Raw genomic sequence first — 21,160 nt, 5'->3', positions numbered from 1 at the left:
AACTAATATAAATAATGCTCATTACCATAAAGTTAGGTAGTAAATCCATTATAAACATTGAATTTTAACCTTTTGACAACAATATGCATAATAAACTTGATCTTTAACATCATTCAAGATATTTTGATTCCTAGGATGATAATACTCAATGTTATGAATGTTACCTAGGGTTGGGCCGGATATCCGGTTTGGCCTGATACCGGACATTGATTCATTGAAACTATCCGGATACCAGCTATCCGTCTAATTTTTAATTCCGGATATCTGATAATTTGCCGGATATCGAACGTTGGGCGCCAGACATCCGGCTGGAACCGGATATTCGGCATTGGAAATCAGCCGGATATCCGGTATCCGGCCAAAAGAGTATTCGGCCCAACCCTATCCTTGTTCCTTTTATTAGTCAATTTTCCCCCTAGGGAGAGAACAAAGTTATACTTGACATTGAAAGTATTTACTTAATTTTAGGCACGTTGGCAAGGGGAAATTTATTTTCTTTTCATGTACAATTCATAAAGCAAAGAAATTTTGTAGAAAATAAGAATGAAAAGGCATGACGATTATTTTCAATTTATAGAAAATATTTAAATGATCTTTTAATTCTAATATTATTTTTATGGATTAAAACCGGTCCCTTAAATAGACGAGGGGGACACAGACCACTCAACTTTCTATCAACTTAAAAGAAAAATTTTGGGGGCTTGTGGGTTTTGCCTAACCTCTACTTAACCTAACCTAACCCAAAACAATACAAAAAGTTTTCTTTACTTTCGGTTAACGAGAAATTACCATAAAACTTCAAATAAACCTCCACTCCTTCCCCCAGAAGGAAGATTTTTGCAACAACTAATGTATCAAGACCATCCTGATATATTGTAAATCAAACAAACGAAACAGAACCTTTCCAAGTTCTTTCTATGATATAATGGTGCCAAGTATAGAACTCTCTCTTCCTCTCTGTATAGTGAGTCCAGTCCTAATTGAAAATTCCCTTTGAAAAGTGGACAAAGTCTTCTAATTAGCAAGTAGCACAACGTTTAGCCCACTTTATTTTTACACCAGTCAAAATATGGTCCCGAAAGATCGTCTTGATTTCTATTGTATAATTTACAAATAGTCTAGGCCTTACAGAACTAAAAACAGTGTTTAAAATTATCTACCAATAATTCTAGTTTAAAAAGGTAATTTTGTTTATCATAATTGAGGATGTGCATAAAATTAAAGCCTTATGTCTTATCCATTACGATCCCTGTACAGAAAGGTTTAAATGCTCTACTTTCAAAGTAATGGATGCTATCAGAAAGTGTGTAAAGGAAGGTTTTAATTAGATTGCCATGATACCCATTCAGAAAGGTAGAAAAGGCTAGACTTATAGCAATAGAAGTGTTAAATAGACTAGTCTTCACACAAAAGCTATGTTTAAGACTGATAATAGACTTAGAGCAAGATTGTAAGCCCACAAATGAGAAAACGCGTTAATAAAACAATTGGGACTAGATAAGTTTACAATCCAATGTCCCTCCCTACTTAGTTTGAACCTAACTAACTCTGTCACATGCAAAAAAAAAAGAATGCTATTGGATATAAAATTACTTTTAAAGTATTAAGGGTATTGAAATAAAATAAATAGGACTATTAACATGGTAATCAATCCCATTTTGGACCTTTTAAAGTAGAACTTTTTTTTCTTGTTAAAAAAATAACAAATAATAGTACGTTAAAATTCAATATCAAGTAAATATGGAGGTTATAGCAAACAGAAAAAGTCACTAATAAAACAAGAAAATTACAGGACAAGTAAAAATTCCTAGACTTGGTAATCAAGAATTAAAGAATCAGACATGGTAAATATTTTGATAGAGATGTATAATGTAGATTGTAGATATTATTATATGGCAATCCTATTATATATAGATTTTTATATGAAGCTTAACATTTCAATAATTTAGATTTTAGGTAAGCTTAACAAAGGTCCTGGGAAGGTTTAAGGCTATTTTATTTTCTAGATTTAGGTCTTGGTGTGTTTTTTGTCTTCCCACCGCTATCATATTATATATTATATATTAATATAAGCGTCAAAATAGTTTCTTTGCTTCAAAACGCCTTAGGTTTTTGCTTGTTTATATATAAAAAAAAATACGTAAATAAATTCCTGAATTTTACCACCTTAGGTAGAAGCATAAAACTTGGGATTGGGAAAATTTTTTGTAAAAAATTTATTGGGGAAAGATATAATTGTGAAGGGCTATGAAAGAATTAGAAAAGGATATTAAAATCCTACTATTAAAGTAGTAAGAATTTTATGTCAGTAGCCAGGGATCTCGCTCACTGCTAAACCAATATGATTCTCCTTTACGATGAAGCTTCTCATAGCTCCTGGATAGGTTTATAACTATTTTTGGGGAGGGTACCACACCAAGTTTAAACATAAACATAAAGTATATACCAATGTTATGTTTTTTTACTCTTGAATTTTTAATTAGAACCTTTATCTCCTACCCATAAGAAGAACGCACAAACGAAAATTGATTTCTTTCCCAAACTGTATTATTATTTATTGTCAGGCAATAAAAATAAAACAAGGACAATAGCAACAATAAGTAGCGCAACTTATCTTTATAGTTATTAATAGCATCGTATTATAGACAGGTTTCATATAAAATGAAAAATTTTGTTTAGTATGACTGAGAACCGGTTTTAATCGTTCTCGAAGTCATATTTGAAATAAAATTATTCGTTTTGTAGACTATGACCGAAAAAATATAATCTACAGTGAAAGATTTGTTCCAGCCTTCAGATCGTTACCACTAAGCCGTAGATTGTAACTTTTCATTGGGATTAGAATACTTTGGCTGTGAGTCTACATTACTAAAGATAGTCAAACACAAGAGTATCACAGAACGAAAGACAAACAGACCGACAAATTGACCTTTAGAAGAGCTTTACTTCTAACAAAAACAAGTCTACCTAAGTAATTCACAGACCAATAATAAAAAAGGCCTGAAAATTTCATTAATAATTAAGTAACTTTTCTTTTCAAAATTTATAAGCATAATGCCATTTTTCATGATTTAAAAAAATTCTCAAGTGATTTTTTATGGTAGTAAGAAATAAAAGGGCTTTTTTATATCTTCTTTGTCTTTTGGAATACATTGAAAAAACTGGTTTTTTTTCAATCATTATAATAACTTATCTTTTATTAATAATTACAGCTTTACGTAATAGAAAAACACGCAGAAAGGCTTTGGGAAAAAGTGCGATACTGTCCTGAAATAGAACTAGATACATTTAAAAAATAAATTAAAAGTTTTTAAACATTAAAGTAATGATTTTGTTTTCAATCAACGCCAATTCAATGACTGGAGGTACTATTTTCAAGAGGTTGTAGTATCGCAGCGAAATATATCACGGGTTAAAAAAAGTTGACCTGCCCTTGCATATAGCCTAAAACTTTACCTGACATAATAGCCTTAAACCTTTATACCCTTAACCAAAACAAAGATACCCTAGAAATTAATGATAGATCAACAAGAATTATGTGCAATTGTTGTCACGTTTTACCTCCCCCCCCCCTTATTGATAATTTAAGGATCTTAATCCCTTTCCTTGAACATTCACAATGATATTCAACATTGAATTTTGAGTGAATTTAGTTATTTATCCAGAGACTAAGGAATGGACAAAGAATAAAAATTTGGTGGAAAATATCAGAGGGATGAAGGATTGTAGATTAATTAAAACTCTGGAGTGCTCTATACATTAGAGTAAAAGAATAGGGGGGGAAAGGGTTAAATATCTGTATGTCCCAACTTCATGGACCATGTGCAGACTTTCAATTTGGTCATATCAGCCAATAGCGACGGGAATATTAACACAGCAAAGTCGCTACAAAATAGCATTAAGAAATTTGCCAACAGACAAAAAAGGTCTGATTTACTTTTATTAAAAAATACACAAAAAAATCAATTTGACTAATGTCCAGTAAATTAAATAAAAAAGTTCTAAAAATAAAAAAAAACATAAAAAGAATTGTAGTTTTAAAATACATAAAAAAAAACCAAGTATTAGTATATTTTGAGTTTCCCACAGAAAGTGCAGTTTTTGCTACAATTTTACAAGAGCAAAAACTAGGATTGCACAACAATTCAAAGTTATATAATTGTGTTTTATATCTAGAATATTCTAGACTTTTTGTAGGAAACAAGAGTATAATTATTTACTGTGATTTCATCATTATTTTGTATTATGTAATTGTATATAGATACTAGAATGTTCTTAGAAACACTTTAATTATACAAGCAAAAACCAATGAATAAGTTTTTTAAAAAGCTAATATTGCATCATGTGTAAGTTTCCAGAATCTTCTTTATTATATGACAAAAACTGATGTAGAAGTTTATTATGACATAAACAGCTAATATTGCATCATGTGTAAGCTTCCAGAATCTTCTTTATTATATGACAAAAACTGATGTAGAAGTTTTTGTTATACTTTTTATTGCACAAAAAACTAGGATTGCATCAGATTATGCCATTAACTAAATTCTAGAACATTCTAAGATCTCAGTATAAATAGAGCAGCAAAGTATTTGGTTCTCAATGAGCCTTGCACACTCATTCACTCGTAATCTTTTATTTAACCTCTGTATCTCTTAATGTTTAACCTATCTAATGTGTTTATCTGTATACTATCTCTTTTCTTAACCATTCTGTTAGTTTTGATTAGAATGGTGTTTATTTTTATGTGTATCAATTTTTCATTTATCTTAATTTCTGTTTTACTCTTATTGAGATTTATAGAAATTTTACAAGTTCCCTGTTGGGACTTGTAAAAATCAAATGAAGCTCAAAACATAGAGAAATAGTCTAAGTTCTGAAAAATCATATACTTATGCTGCTTAAAAAAAATCTATCTTTAGCAAATTTATCTAAGTTTAACTATTATATCTTTGGACTTGTAAATTTACAAAACATAATGAAGTTTGATGATTATTTTTCAAAGTATTTGGATAACAAACAATTACATGTCAAGTGTAAAGAAAATCTTAAAGAATCAAATATTATAAGTTTAAAGTTTACTTTCTTATTAAGAACTTATGGTTTACACTTTGCAAATCCAAAGATATGTTTTAACTGTCATAAAACATATTTAACCTTATATAAAATAATTGAAAATAACTTAAAAAACATTATTATACTTATGTTAGAATACAATACTAAACTATGATACTCACATTTAATCAACAATAAAGTATAAACAATAAACACTTAGTACATTTTTCACTTTGGTATATATTGAATAATTTGAACTTGAAGTTGTGAGACAACAGTTCTTTATTGCACAAAAGTTAATAAATAATAGGAGATCTTCGCGTGGAAGTGTTTACAACACTTAGGTCTTTGTATTAATTTTGCCATTACTTAAGCAGTTTAAGAGTAAAAGTAAAACTAATTTAAAAACTTAACTTATAAGCATATCATAACTTACTAAAGGACCTTTGCCTCTATATTATCTTGGTAAATGTTTATTATTTAAATATTCTTTATCTAATAGACTTTTTCTTAGAAAGCAAAATAATTACTAATTTAAAGCTTGTTAGAAAGTCCTAGTACCTTTGGAAGCGATTAGTAAAGAGCGGAGTTATTCCTGCGGAGGGAATAGCGTGATTAGTGATTATGTATATAGTTGATATTCATTAGGTTATGATAGTCTACATGTACAACTTATTAAAGGACCTTTGCTACTATATTGTCTGAATATAAAGTAACTTCAAAAATACTTTTGATGATTCCTTTTATTTAGAAATTCAAAGTAGTTGCTAATATCAAAACTTGTTAGAAAGCCCTAGTACCTTTGGAAAACGTTAGTAAAGAGTGGAGTTCTTTCCTCCAACTTGATTAGGAATTATTCAAGTGCAAAAATAGAATCATTCTTAGTTGAGGGTTAGGAATCAACGTGGTTAGCAATTACATATATAGTAGATACAAATATTTTAAGTCTTGTAAAATTACTAGAGATTAAAGGACAGCTATCTGTAGGCGTTTGGAGCTTTAGGGACTGAAACGCACGACACAAATGCAATTGAGAACCTTGTGTACAAGCAATTGCAACTAGATGACACTCTAGAGGCCCTAGAGAATGCTAGTATATTTGTGGCCATTGGTCGCGGCCCTAGGGGGACACTCGCACCGGTTGACACTCCAGAGGCCCTGGAGCATACCGGAACATGGGAACCTCTATAGTTGTACCTCTCTTTAAGGATGCTTGATAAGAAATATTAAGTTGTATAATACATGCTGAATTAGATTTTGGGACACTGATTAGTACAGCTCTGTAGCTTAATAGCTTGGATTCTAGGAGTAAGGGTACGGTAGCGCATCAAGTTGTACTTGTATAAGCCGGCTATGCAGTTTACTCTGAGTTTCTATTGTTATAAGAAAAGCAAAATACATCTGGTAGCTTGCTAGAGTTTAATTAAGCATTGGATAAATCTTTATTTATTTATTCTTGGAAAATCTAGCTTTATTTAATATTCTCACAAATTATAGCTTATAAGTACTTCATAACATAATTTTAATCTAAGTTTAAAGTATTGAATTGAACTGCTTTTTCTTTGGCAAAGTTGAATTGTTTATCACATCTATCACTTGAATCAATTTAGCCTAACCAGCTAAATGTTGTAAACTTTGACAATATTGCGTTTAACTTATTCGGTTTGGTAGCTAAGTTTATGCTTTGTCATATGAGTTGGAGATTGGCTTCAACTTGGTTGGTATTCTCTTCTTGTTCTGAAACTTGGCACGTTTTATTAGAATTGGGAGAAAACATATCAGGTCCCCAACATTTGATCCAGGTAGTTGCCTGGATTATACATCTATATTTATAGATGTATTCTCTAAATCCCTGATAATTATAGGAAAGTCTTTTGTCATGTACTATTCTCTATGAAATGGAAAAGTATGTAATGTATATAATAACTTCAGCAAACAGTCAAAACATATTAATTATAAATAATTTTCATACAAATAAAGTAAACTTTTCACTGTAAAACTGTCCTATTAATGTATTTCAAGTGTTTATGTTTGTTACATAAAACATCTAAAACGGTGGGACGTCTTCAAAAATCATGGTAAAGTTTTAAGTTATTATTTGAAGGTATATTAACCTACTTCAAGTTTTAATATTCACAGTACAACATACCTTCTGATCACACAGCCCTTACTTAAATGTCCTAATTGTGCTGCATTAAGGGGGGGGGGGGGGGGGAGTTTTGACACATTTGCGTAAACATGGCACCTAGGCTTTATCTTTGGACTGAGAGGATAGATTATTAATGATAAAATCATTCTTATATGATGAATTTCACGAAGTTTTAAGATTTTTTGGATAGGCCTCCAGGTTTCGGAGCTCCAGGCTTCCAGGTGGTCTCTGTACAGGTAAAAATGAAAAAAAAATTTTTTTTTAAAGTTACAAATCAACTTATAAAACAAAATATGCATCTTTTTTCTTCTAATATGTGAATAATATTAAAAAAGATGCATATTTTGTTTTATAAGTTGACCTGTAACTTTAAAAAAAAATTTTTTTTTTCATTTTTACCTGTACAGAGACCACCTGGAGGCCTGGAGCTCCGGAACCTGGAGGCCTATCCAAAAAATCTTAAAACTTCGTGAAATTCATCATATAAGAATGATTTTATCACTAATAACCTATCCTCTCAGTCCAAAGATAAAGCCTAGGTGCCAGGTTTACGCAAATGTGTCAAAACTTCCCCCCCCCCTTAATAAGCTAAGCAAAAGCTAAGATACTAAACACTGTCTTACGGGATCTCTAAGTCTACCCCCCCCCCTCCCCCTAATGTATTTCTCTTTATTAATTAATGCACAATTAATCATTTTTAAAGTAAGATTCAAAGCTGCACTTGAATCGCCGGTAATAAAAATAGTTGTTGTCATAAAAGATTTAATATTACTTGGATCTTAAACCAGATCGACACTTGAAGCTGGCTAAAACAACAACCACCCACAATCTACCCCCTTTACCTAACCCCTCCTATTCTATAAACGAACGGACCAATAAGTGATGTCTCATTGTCTATATTAGCAAACTACCAAAATTGACAACAATCTTTACCCTGTCAAAATATCCACGTAAATTCCAAATCCTCTGTTGCCATACTAGTCCTAATTATTTGAATTATTAATTAAATCGGGACACACAAAATGCACTACATATTAATGACATCATTTTCTAAAATAATTTAGTCCCCACAAATGTAGGGGGACAGAATTTAGCATTAACCACAAACATTTTGTTTAAATAAAGGATGAGGGGAAAGGAGTAAACTACTCACGATATAACGAAAGTGTTATTTTTCCATGTGCCTATCAAGCATCGAAACCCCAACCCCGTTATTTAAAAAAAATAGCGGAAGGGGTAAATTTTCCCAATGCATAACACGAAGTTTACACACGAAAACTCCTCAAACACCCCCCACCCCCCTTACTTTTAATATATTTTAAAACAAGGCAGAGTGAGTTCTGCGCTCGACTACGATCTTTGAGGAAATCTGTCATAAATTAAAACAATTCATATTTAAGGTTAAAAGTAACAAATACAAATGTTTTATACATCTAGGAACAATTTACTAAAAGCTGTATCTTTAACTCAATATTAAAGACACTTCTTGTAAAGTCAAGTACTTAGGACAGGGTTAAATATTGTGAAGAAACTATAAATTTAATTAGTGCAGTAAAAAAAGATTCGAGTTACCGCAATATATACAGCCTCTAGGGGCTTGGCCCCTCTTTTAAAAATGCAAAATTATAAGTGATGTTTATGGTTTTGTTCTTTGAGTGCTCCTAATCCTTATGGGGATTTGTTTTTTGGGGGTGTAACACCCCCCAAGAAAATAGCTTACGTAGAAACCAATCGGTTTAGTGGTTACCGAGATCTTAAGGGACGAACGGTCATACATCAAGATACTTCGTATTATACTAGATATATTTATATTCATAAATACTGTGTTTACATTCCTTTATATTGTCATCCCATTTATTAAAGCAATTGTTTAATAATGAAACAAAATAAAAAGGGAGAATTCATAAATTAGATTTTGAGTATTTATGTCCATGTCTGTGAGACGTAGACAGTTATAAAATCAAACTTTCAGGAAAAGGATGCAATTTTATTTCAGATTTCCAGAGATGGAAAAATGCTTTAAAGAAAACTATTTTGCTACCAAGATTTCTACCATTCAAAGTAAAAAGAATATCTCATTAGTTTGTAGACTTTTTTTGTATTTTTTCTAGTTTATATACATTTTAAACAAACAAAAAACATTTTACTAGTCAGAAAATGAAAATGGCTAACAAAGGAGCCAAGTGACTTTTTCATGCTATATTATCATTAAAAAAAAAAGGAAAGAAAAAGAATATTATACAATGCAGTATTATCAAACAGAGGTCATTCTGAACTGAACAGGGATCCTAAGGGATAAGACAATTGTCATTAGATTAATAAACACTCCCAATTTGATAAACGAAATTAACCTATTTGTAAGACAAACAAAAAGTGGAAAAATTAGGACACTACAAAGGGGGGAGGCGGATGTGCCACTTTTGAAACCAAAACTAAAAGTCAACAAAGGAACTCAACTAAAAATAAGAGTTACAGGTCTGAGATTTTGCATGGCAGTTGCTTTATAGGGGTACAATATGGAACTGTGAAGAAACGGCGGCGCAACCGCCGAAAACCGCCGTTTCCCGCCGAATTTTTTTTTGCAATTTCTCGGCGGTTTTCGGCGGTTGCGCCGCCGTTTCTTCACTGTTCCATATTGTTACCCTATAAAGCAACTGCCATGCAAAATCTCAGACCTGTAACTCTTTTTTTAGTTGAGTTCCTTTGTTGACTTTTAGTTTTGGTTTCAAAAAGTGGCACATCCGCCTCCCCCCTTTGTACAACCAAATCAAGAATGAAGTCCCCATAGTTTTTTTACAATGAAGGAGTTGGTAGGCCAAACAATTAATTTTGATTATTTCAATTTGTATTTCGTCTCATTATTATTTGTTTTAGTCCTACAGGGTGTGCTTTAGCTTCCGTGCATATAATTACATGTTTGGTTCAGTAATAGTTATCTTTTAGGCAGATTAAATAACTTAAATTCAATTTTCGTATTGATAATTTTCCTTAAAAAACACCTACATTATTTTTCCAATTAAAATACTTATTAAGTTGGTATTTGTATTCTTTGACGTCGGCAATTAACATTTATTTCTTTGGCGGGGAAAGTTTTGTCAATAATTCGTGTACAATAGTGTAACCCTCCTCTTCCTTAATCACGCCCCTAGCCTACGTCCCCTCCCATTCTTTCTTTCAAAAGAAAAAAGGATAATTCTTATCAGAGCAAAGGGAATGGATATGTGAGCTAAAAATAATAGTCTCTCATGAGCATAAACACCTCATGAGTATGCCTAAGCCAATAAAATAATTTAAACTATACTTAAAATATTAGTACTTGTAGCAGCATCGGCAGTGAAAAGTTACTGGTGAAAAAGCTTGTAAGTCCCCAAAGTTTTTAAGCAAAACGATATCTAACACGTGTTTATCAAACTTTGGGTACCAGTATAATTCACAGACCAATGCGCCTTCCTCGCTATATACAAAAGTATAAATAGATTTTCAACCCACATAATTGTCAATAGATTCCTGATTCTTTACAAAACTAAATATAAAGTTAGTGTTAGACATGCAAGTGATTAGGAAAACTATTTTAACTATGGCTGTATTGTTTTCTTATCACCTGAAGTCGACTTATTATTTTGTAATTTTATTTTAGTTCTTAGCTAGGTATTTTTTTGTTGCAAGAAATCGACCTTTTAAATAAATGAAAAAGAAATACTGGCAAAGTTTCCATTTAAATATAAAAAATAGATGGGTAAGGGTAGATCAAAGAATAAAATCCGTTTGAAATGTTTAAAATTGTAGAATTATCCTTACTTTGCTTTTTAACATTTTAGTATGAAAAGTATCTTTTGGGTCTTTAGATATAATGAAGCCTCTAGAAATTGAGGAGGTAAATAAAAAAGCCTGATCCATTTCCATCTATTTAAAGCATCCTTGAAAAGTAAAACATATTCAGACAAGCTATTTTCGAGATCATTAGCTTTAGACAAAATATTACTGCTGTATAATAGAAAAAATGTGGTAGAGAAATTACCACCAAGCAACAATAAAAAGCATACCTGTTGTAAATTTGTCAGCTGCTGAATTTTCATGTTTCCCCAACTCATCCGCAAACAGTCCCTGCATGTCGGGTTCGATTTCCCCATTTTCACTTTGGTTGAGATCACTTTGACGTCCCTGGTTCGAGTCCTCTAAGACTAGAAGGTCACTAAAGGGTGGTACAAAGACGTAGCTGGAGGGCCGCCAAACAGCTCCAGGTTTGCCGGTGGCGGTTGTTGCAGTGCGGACACACACTTTGTACGTTTGGTTAAATGCTGCCAAATTCTCCTGGTGGTTGGGGTATTAAAAATTAAAACTTTCAGAAGGATGTCAAAACTTTAGGTAGCGCCGCAAAATTTAATGTAATTAATGGTCAATTTCTCCTTTAAAGAATCGCTGTAACTTTTCTGGGCACGATTTAAGCTATTTCCTTTACGTCCAAAGCATTAAAAATAAGTTGAGAGGCAATATAGGCAGAAAAAATTAATTAAATAGGACAATGGCTAAACTTCTTTGTAAATAAAAATTGTATGAAGCTGCAAAAGTTAATAAAAATTGTATAAGAAGAATCATGCAATTATTATTCGCAAAAATTTTCAACAAACAATATATTTTGGTTAGTCTTTCCTTTTGTAAGTAACGATGTAAATATTATTTTAAAGACTATTTGAACTTTATTTCATAGGAAAACCATAAACACCATAGGGATACTTGAAAAGGCTTCAAACAAATTAATTGTCAAGTATAAGACAACTTAACATAAAGAAAATTTTAACAGCAGTGGAAAAAATAATTTATTGTCATAAAAGCTTTGCTCCCATTGGGTGTTTTGGTTCTTGTTTTATATTCTAACAGTTTCTTGTTCCCATTTCTTTATTTAAAATCTAGGACGTACAAAATTTGTTTTTAATTGCACAAGAATGGCAACATCCATGTAACACAAGGAAAGGACTAGAAATATGAAAATTCGGATCAACGAAATGTCCTTAATCAGTTAAGAATCACTAATGCACAAAAAATCTTACGACCGTGGCTTAACAAGTAGAGCATCCGCTCGTCGTCGGAGAGGTGAGGAGTTCGAATCTCAACTTAACACCTTGTCATCACTGAAAAAATGGTTCCTACTGCTGCTATGTCAGATGCGCGACATTACCATGTACAGTTTCCTCCTACTAAATGAACGAACTGACCATTAAATGAGCAAGCAAATTTTACCCTGTTAAAATATCCGCGTATTTTCTACATCCATTTTTTACTTTAAATGTTTTAATTGAATGCCTGGTTGAGAGAGAATTCAGCCACAACATTGGTTTCTGCGGGTGCCAGCGGCTGCTGCCCGCCAGCCGCAGAATCCGCCAGACATGAGATCTTTACGTGGGAATCGGCGATGAATGGCGGCTCACACTACACAGAGAATTAAAGAGTTTATTTACAAATATTTTTCTCATATTCATTCGAATCCGGTGGATAGGAACCGGTTCTCATCAATACGAAAAAACTATGTCTAGCATCGTATTATATCCAGCTTTCTACGAATATAAAAATGTACAATCATAAGATTAAACCCAGTTTTTTAGCCGGTGCCTTTGGCACCCCGGGGCTAAAAAAACTAGTTTTAATCTCATAATTGTACATTCTATATCCGCGGAAAGCCGTTTATAATACGATGCGAGAAATAACTATTCTACATTTAGTGAACAGTAAATAAATGCATAAGTATAGATATATAATCGAGATAAGTACCTGGAACCAGTGTTGGGAACCTTTTTCCTTTGCTAGCAAATTGCTTTCTGCTCTTTTGTAGCGACTTGGCTGTGATAATATTTCCGATGCTATAAGCTTTTTAAAGACATAATTGAAAGTCGGCACAGGTCGGGGACATACAGTTATTTAAGCCCTTTCCCCTCTATTGTTTTACTTAAATTGGCAGTGCATAAAATAGTTATGGAATACTACTGTAAATTTTTGTCAAAATTAGAAAATGTTATAAAACATACTTTTGATTTGGGAGAAGTTGATTATTAGATAGAATAAATCCTCACATAACGATGACATTATAATTGCATTAAAACACTTGATTGAAGACATGTTTCACTAACCACTATGTGCCAAATATTCCTAGTTATCATATTTCAAAATAAAAATTTCCATCATGTAAAACAAATTGTTGTTTAAAATTACAGGAATTATCATAAAAACAAAACTAATTATAAAGGAATCACATGCCTCAATCTACAAACAGAGCTATCAGTTACGGACACGCGTACCGACTCAACCTCAAATGTAAAGAAGCTTTGATTTTACTAATGCATGATAATGTTTACTAAGCTGATTAAATGTACTTGGTAACGCATTCATATATTTGTACATAACTTTAACATAATACAACATTAGAGAATAAATATTGGCTTTCAGGAAAGGAAAATTTGGGTATACCAAAAAAAATCGGAGGTTGGTATGATTGTTAAGCAAAGCTATTTTAAAATTATGGTCGTCTGTACACAACATATGGCTCTGTCGTTTATTTAGGTATGTTAGAATCGGCCTATCAATTTCGGGTCATCTCAAAAAACGCCTATCTCAGAAAACGCCTATCTCAAAAAACGCCCATCTCAGAAAACGCCTATCTCAAAAAACGCCCATCTCAGAAAACGCCTATCTCAAAAAACGCCTTTTTCATAAAATGCCTACTACATTTTTAAAAAATAAAGCCTAATTTATAACTAGTATTTAATATAATAATAAAATACTTGTCATTCATGATCTATTAGGTATTTAAAACATAAATAAACAGTTATCAAATCAACCAGTCAATAAACTATGTACAAAGATGGATAAAATGGTAAACTTAAGAGTAGCTGCTATTTTAAGAGAATAGAGAAGGTTTAAATAAATGGAAAATGGGGGATTGGAGAAAATTATTGGAGGGAGAACTCATTAGAGGAAAGGGTTTAATTATGGAAGCTTATTCAAAGTACATTATTTTTTAATCAAATAAAAATAAGAAGGAATATAGGGAAAAGACATTAAAAAACCCTCACCCTATTTTTCTCCCAAAATTCATCATCTATGGAAAGTAAGATTTAACAAAATGATAAATTGCTTTATAATTTATGATAATTATTCTAAACTATTTTTTTATTTTGAGGAACAGCTATATAATTATAATTAATTTATGATTTATAATAATTATTCTAAACAATTTTATTATTTTGAGGAACAGCTATATAATTCTGATAATTTTAAAGCATATCATACTCAATAAATATTTTGTATATTATTTGTGTATGTTAATAATTATATAACATGAATCTACTAAAATTTCTTTTAAGCATAATAAAAACTAGAACAAAATTACACAACATCTTTATGAATGTCTCTTAACAAATTTACTAGGCTTAGTCATATTTACAACATTTCAACCTGATATTCTGTTAATTCAAGATATTAGGTCAAATGATAACATAATAAATAAGAATTATGTTTTATAGAGCTAATAGTTGTTCATCTTATTGTAATAACTGAAAAGTAAACTGGGTTGTTTGAGTAGATATATGAAGTAAAGAAACTTAAAACATGAATTAACTATGTAAAAGTTTTTGTTATTCAATTGTGATCAATTTTCAAACAGCAAAGTGCCTAAGGAATGTACAAGAGTGATATCATACTTCAGGGATAGATATTTTAATAAGAAGATTTATAATGTACATATTGTACAATATTCACAATACCTTAGACTACCATGTTTCACTTCAAGACAATTCTTAAAAATGTAGTAGGCATTTTATGAAAAAGGCGTTTTTTGAGATAGGCGTTTTCTGAGATAGGCGTTTTCTGAGATAGGCGTTTTTTGAGATAGGCGTTTTCTGAGATGGGCGTTTTTTGAGATAGGCGTTTTCTGAGATAGGCGTTTTTTGAGTATAGCCTCAATTTCAAACTATGTAAGATGATTCGCAAAGTCAATTCATAATCAGGTAATCTATAATTATTTTTTGCTTTCATTCAGCTGTAGATTGTCCGAAAATTTGAAGGTCCACATGCTAGGACGTCTAAGGTTGCAACACCAAAATTTTGGAAAATCCCCTTTTTTAAATATTTTTATCTCTAACTTAGACACCACCAATTTTTTTTTCTCAGCGGTATTTATATTATTAAGAATCTAGTAGAAAAGCATAACACAATTCAAATAGTCGTAAATATGTCTCTAGATACATATAATATACCTAGCAGAGAGGAGTACTTAAATATTTGTTTACATTTTCAAAAATCACTCCACAAAATATTTAAACATTAACGAGAACGATTTTACTTTAAATAGCGCAGTAACTCTAATCAGGGAGGGAGTGGAGGGCATTGGGCTGTTTATTACACTAGTCCCCAAAGTCTTATTATAACGTTTTCTTATTCGTTGGCTTAATAACATTGGGGACTTATATTGAATTCTTTTGGTTGGTTTATTTAGTTGAGTGTCCAAACGTTTCAAACACTACAGAATCTACAAAAGGGGCAATTTTGTTTATTATCATTGGTGATGTAAATCAATTTATTTGCTATTGTCTTATCCCTTTAGATACCAGGTTACTATTATTTAGTTTTAAAAAACGCGCGTTAGGAGATAAACTGCGTAGAGGTAATATAATAATTTAAACTGTTTAACGGATTAAGGATTAGCTTTCACAAATATATATACAACACATTTTGTTCCTAATTAACAAATGAAATATATGTATAAGAGCATTACCTACATACAGACTAAAAACATGGACAATATATAGGAAGAGATCAACATACAAAGACAGTTATACAGTGGCTATGCTATCAGCAAACACACACACACCACATACGCAAAATCAATACATAGACTTCCGCGCTTTTCTTGGTAAAATTTCAAGTGGCGAAGCTACTCCTCAAATCTTATCTATGACACTTACATATAATTTTTTAGTTTTTTTTAATAAAAATTAAATTGAAGTCTTATGGTGATTTATACCTAGGTAATATCTTAAAGTGTTAAATTTTTGATAAATACAAATTCTTAAAGTAAAGAAACTACTACAAAATGTATTAATGGCTGACAAGTGATATATACCTAAATCATCTAGTTAAATTTTTTTTCAATATGTATGTTTATATCAAAAAGAAAGGAAAGAGACAAAAGATTAGTTGACTTTTTTCCTTGAATTTTATGACTAATAATTTCTTGGAACAATCCATCTTAAAACTTATTTGAAAACATCCCCCCCCCCCCCTCTTATTTCAACATTTTTAATTCTAGCTCTTCCGGGGGATGGACTAGAGACTTTAATCCTGATAGGTAAGACTAACCCTTATCTAACATCCTAAGTTTTATACGCGTTCAATAACAATAATAATGTTTTCAATCAACAGAAGGGGTACATCAATTTATCGCCAATTGTTCCTCTATCCCATTATATGCCAGGGGGTAAGTAGTCCACTAAATGTTAAAGAAATATTGCCACTTTATTTCTTACTGATATGCATAGATAGCAATGTGACACATATTTAATAAAAACTAAATTATTTCACTGCAATTTGGAAAAGAAGAAGGAAAATAATTTATGATCTTTTTTTTTGTTGCAAATGTACTTCCAAATTAACGATTATTTAAATTATTCTTCGAATTTATACACTAAATAGGACCATTTAAGGTATTTATGGCAAAGACTTACTGACAAAAAAAAATTAAGCTTTGATTGACTTCTATTTTAATACTTTTTTTACAACTATAGATTTAAGTTTTCTTTAATTTATCACTTCCCTTTCAAATAACATGCAATTGTATCGTACTGACAACAAACAATTTGTTTCCATGGCCTTTATGTATGATAATGAGTTGCATCTGTTTTGAGCCAAGGCATTCCATTACTCTAACTCTAACTCTAGACGAACTCCCATAATAAAATACTTGTATAAAAGTTTCACTGTTAAAAATAGTGCTTTTCAATTGTGTTAAAAAATAAGTTAATTCTATTAAGTAAATATTTATATTAAAGCTAGCTGTTGTATATTCAAGTCATCATTTTTCAGCTAATCAGTAATTTATAAAAAAGTATTGAAATTTTTTAAAGCACAGCTACTCTGAAATTAATAAAAATCTTTTTTTTTTTAAAGAGAGAGAAGGGGGCAATGGGCTGTTTAATACGTAACATTAGTCTCAAAAGTTTTCTTATTCGTGGCTTAGCAACTTTGGGGACTTTAATTGAATTATGATTGGTTGATTCATTAAGTTGAGTGTTTAAACGTTTCAACCACCAATTTAAATCTACAGAAGCAGAAATTTTGTATATCATCATTGGAGATGCTAATAAAGGAGGATGTGCATAAGGACCATTTGGGCAGGGGGGGGGGGGTTTACTCGAGAACCCTTAGAGCTAGAGGGAGCTAATTTTGGATTTAAGCTTCTATGGGGCCAAAGTTACTTTTAAAATTATCGTCGACCCCCCACCCCCCCCAAAATTTTTTTTTTGGGAGGGGGGTAAAAATTTTTTTTATTGCATTTCTCGCCGAATTAGGCAATTTGGAATCATTTGAGACCATGTTATTTTTTTCAAAAATTTTTCGCCTTACAAGCAACCCTGCTTCTCGTTTATGAAGGTATATCTTAAATACAGTATGCTTCTCTCTTAGTTTTAAAGATAATTGGATGAAATCTTTTTGATTGTGTCACTAATTACCCCAAGTTTTGGTATCTTTAAAAAAAAAACGGCGGCGGGACCGCCGCTCCCGCCGTCCGCCGCCGCCACCAAAAAAGAAATTTTTTATTGCATTTCTCGCCGAATTAGGCAATTTGGAATCATTTGAGACCATGTTATTTTTTCAAAAATTTTTCCCCTAACAAGCAACCCTGCGGGGGGGACTTAAGTCATTTTTTTCAAATTCTCGTTTATGAAGGTATATCTTAAATACAGTATGCTACTCTCTTAGTTTTAGAGATAATTGGATGAAATCTTTTTGATTGTGTCACTAGGTAATTACTTCAAGTTTTGGTATCTTTAAAAAAAAAAAACGGCGGCGGGACAGCCGCTCCCGCCGTCCGCCACCAAAAAATTTTTTTTATTGCATTTCTTGCTGAATTGGGCAATTTGGAATCATTTGAGACCATGTTATTTTTTTCAAAACGGAAAACGGCGGCGGACGGCGGGAGCGGCGGTCCCGCCACCGTTTTTTTTTTTTAAAGATACCAAAACTTGGGGTAATAAGTGACACAATCAAAAAGTATTCATCCAATTATCTCTAAAACTAAGGGAGTAGCATACTGTATTTAAGATATACCTTTATAAACGAGAATTTGAAAAAAATAAATAAAAGTCCCCCCGCAGGGTTGGTTGTAAGGGGAAAAATTTTTGAAAAAAATAACATGAATTCAAATGATTCCAAATTGCCTAATTCGGCGAGAAATATAATAAAAAAAATTTTTTGGTGGCGGCGGAAAAGGCGGCGGGAGCGGCGGTCCAGCCGCCGTTTTTTTTAAAGATACCAATAGTTGGGGTAATTAGTGACCCAGCCCAAAAGATTTCATCCAATTATCTCTAAAACTAAGAGAGTAGCATACTGTATTTAAGATATACCTTTTATGGGCTGGGTCACTAATTACCCCAACTATTGGTATCTTTAAAAAAAACGGCGGCGGGACCGCCGCACCCGCCGCAGGGTTGCTTGTAAGGCGAAAAATTTTTGAAAAAAATAACATGGTCTCAAATGATTCCAAATTGCCTAATTCGGCGAGACGATAATTTTAAAAGTAACTTTGGCCCCATAGAAGCTTAAATCCAAAATTAGCTCCCTCTAGCTCTAAGGGTTCTCGAGTAAACCCCCCCCCCCTGCCCAAATGGTCCTTATGCACATCCTCCTTTATCGACCATTGTCTTATCCCTTTAGATCTCTGGTTTCCTTACATATTTAGTTTTCAACGGCATAAAATTTATTTTTTTTGCATGGGAATGAAAAATTCGCAACAAAATAATTTGCGGCAAATGTTGATAGACAAAAAGCATTGAACTGGGATCACAAAAACCATAAAAGCGAAGCTCATTAAATCAGTGAGGCTATTACTAATAGTAATAATTAAAATTGATTTTACAAAATATTATTAAAAACTTACATAATTTTCCAAGGTAATTTTTTTATACATATTTTGATTAAACTGTGAACGTAAAAAATCTTAATTGACATAGGCGTCGCCTTTACAAAAAAAAATAAAAACTTGAAAATTCTCTCATATAATAATCTCTTAAACTTCCTGCTACAGACACTCATCCTTACTCTAGAAAAGCTGTGCTTTTAAAAATGGCTAAGAAAAGGGGATAGTAACAATATTATGCCTTTCTGAGAATTAATCTGAAAGTGCTTCAAAATTTCAAGTTTTTCGTACAGCACAGCTTTTCTATCTATAATACAAAGTAGAATGATGTCTGTCCGTCCGTCCGTGCCTTAAGATTTCGGTAACCACTGAACCGATCGGATTCTACTCTTCAGGGAATATACCTACTGGTCCTGTAGTGGTTTTAGGCTATTTTCTTGGGGCGTGGGATACCCTCAACCCCCCAAAAAATAAAAAAATCCCCCTCATTTTTTTCGATGCTGTATATGATGAAAATGAAGATCCACCACATGCACTACATTTTTTTTTAATTACCTATTGGGGCAAAGCCCCTAGAGGCTAGGGGCGAAGCCGCTAGTACTTAAATATATCAGTTTATCTGTGTGTGACGCTAATTCGAAAATCAAATTCTATTTACTCAGCTGTCTAATCTAATCTAGTATTTTACCATTACTATGAGGCATATTGAAGTCACTTTGGGTCCTAAAGGGTTTTGAATCACCTTTATTTTATGTTATGTATTTCTGCGATTTATGTACAGTTTGTCAAAAAAATAAATTGATTATCTCTATTACTCTTTTGTTGTTATTTTGTAGCACCTACTAAAAAGATTGATTTTGTATATGAGTGAGTGAAGAAGTGTAATGAGATGGAAACAGGAAAATTATACCAAAAATATTAATTCCAATTAGTAAATTGAAACAGGTTTAATAATATTTTGTGTAATTGAAATGGCTGTCCGTACGTCAGTGACGGATAGCTCTGCTTTTAAAAAGGAGTATGCACGAACGAGAGCAAGTGATTCTAAGCACCTTACAGACGTGATTATAAATGTTTGTAAGTTTCATCTTTTGGTTGTAGTCTTTCCTGTTTTATTTAAATCATATTAATATTAGTCAATGTTTACATTAAAGATATGTACTATTATGTATAATGAATATGTAAAATATTCATACATATAAAATATTTATTTTACGATTTTGAAACAATGTTATCTTATGCTAGTCGCTTCGCCCCTAGCCTCCGGGAGCTTTACCTCAATACTAAAGATAGGGGTACCAACCACAATGAAAATAGATCAAAATCATGATATGAGGGTATATTACCTGAAAAGCAAAGATATTGATTCATGGGCTACCGAGACAGACAAACAGACAAAGTTCTACTTTGTATTACCTATATATAAAAAAATGTAACCTATATAGATAAAAAATAAAATAACGTTTTCGCCCTGTAATAGGAAACCGCAAAATACAGAGTATACCAAGAATAATTATGTCAATAAGGCGCATAGCTTTTTGAAGGCATTTATGTAAATTATTAACAATATTTTGCTTTTACCTATTCTGCCAGACATAAATAATCATTTTGGAGACAAAATATATTACTTATATAGTTGTTATATACTTTAATTGCTAGGGGCTTTTTGAATGACTGAAAATTTTGAAAGTAACAACAAATAGCACATAGAAAAATATATCAAAACCTTACAGACTTCTTGACATACTAACAAAGGAAACTAAAGGGTTGCTATGCAGAAAAAAATTGCAAATGGATAGCAAGAGGGGAGGGTTGCAAACTTAATATCAATATTT

The 21,160-nt window shown here is 31.9% G+C and overlaps 1 protein-coding gene across 7 annotated transcripts in view; it reads right to left on the bottom strand.

The window, feature by feature from the left end:
- uex (metal transporter uex) overlaps positions 1-21,160 on the bottom strand; it is a 98,382-nt gene that overhangs the window by 67,929 nt on the left and 9,293 nt on the right. For all 7 annotated transcript variants that reach the window (XR_013877733.1, XR_013877734.1, XM_080154167.1 and 4 more), the window contains exons 2-3: positions 12,503-12,630; positions 11,245-11,512 (exon numbers count right to left, since the gene is read on the bottom strand). Coding sequence is in view for 5 of the 7 variants with exons in the window: in XM_080154167.1 (XP_080010293.1) it covers positions 11,245-11,512; positions 12,503-12,630 (396 nt within the window). In the remaining 2 variants the exon portion in view is untranslated. The remainder of the gene's footprint in view (positions 1-11,244; positions 11,513-12,502; positions 12,631-21,160) is intronic.

This window comes from Acartia tonsa, chromosome 3, assembly GCF_053477335.1.
Source record: "Acartia tonsa isolate MP-2025a chromosome 3, ASM5347733v1, whole genome shotgun sequence".
Classification (NCBI taxonomy): domain Eukaryota; kingdom Metazoa; phylum Arthropoda; class Copepoda; order Calanoida; family Acartiidae; genus Acartia; species Acartia tonsa.
The sequence above is the reverse complement of the archived record's forward strand: the minus strand, read 5'-3'. Positions and strand labels throughout refer to the sequence as shown.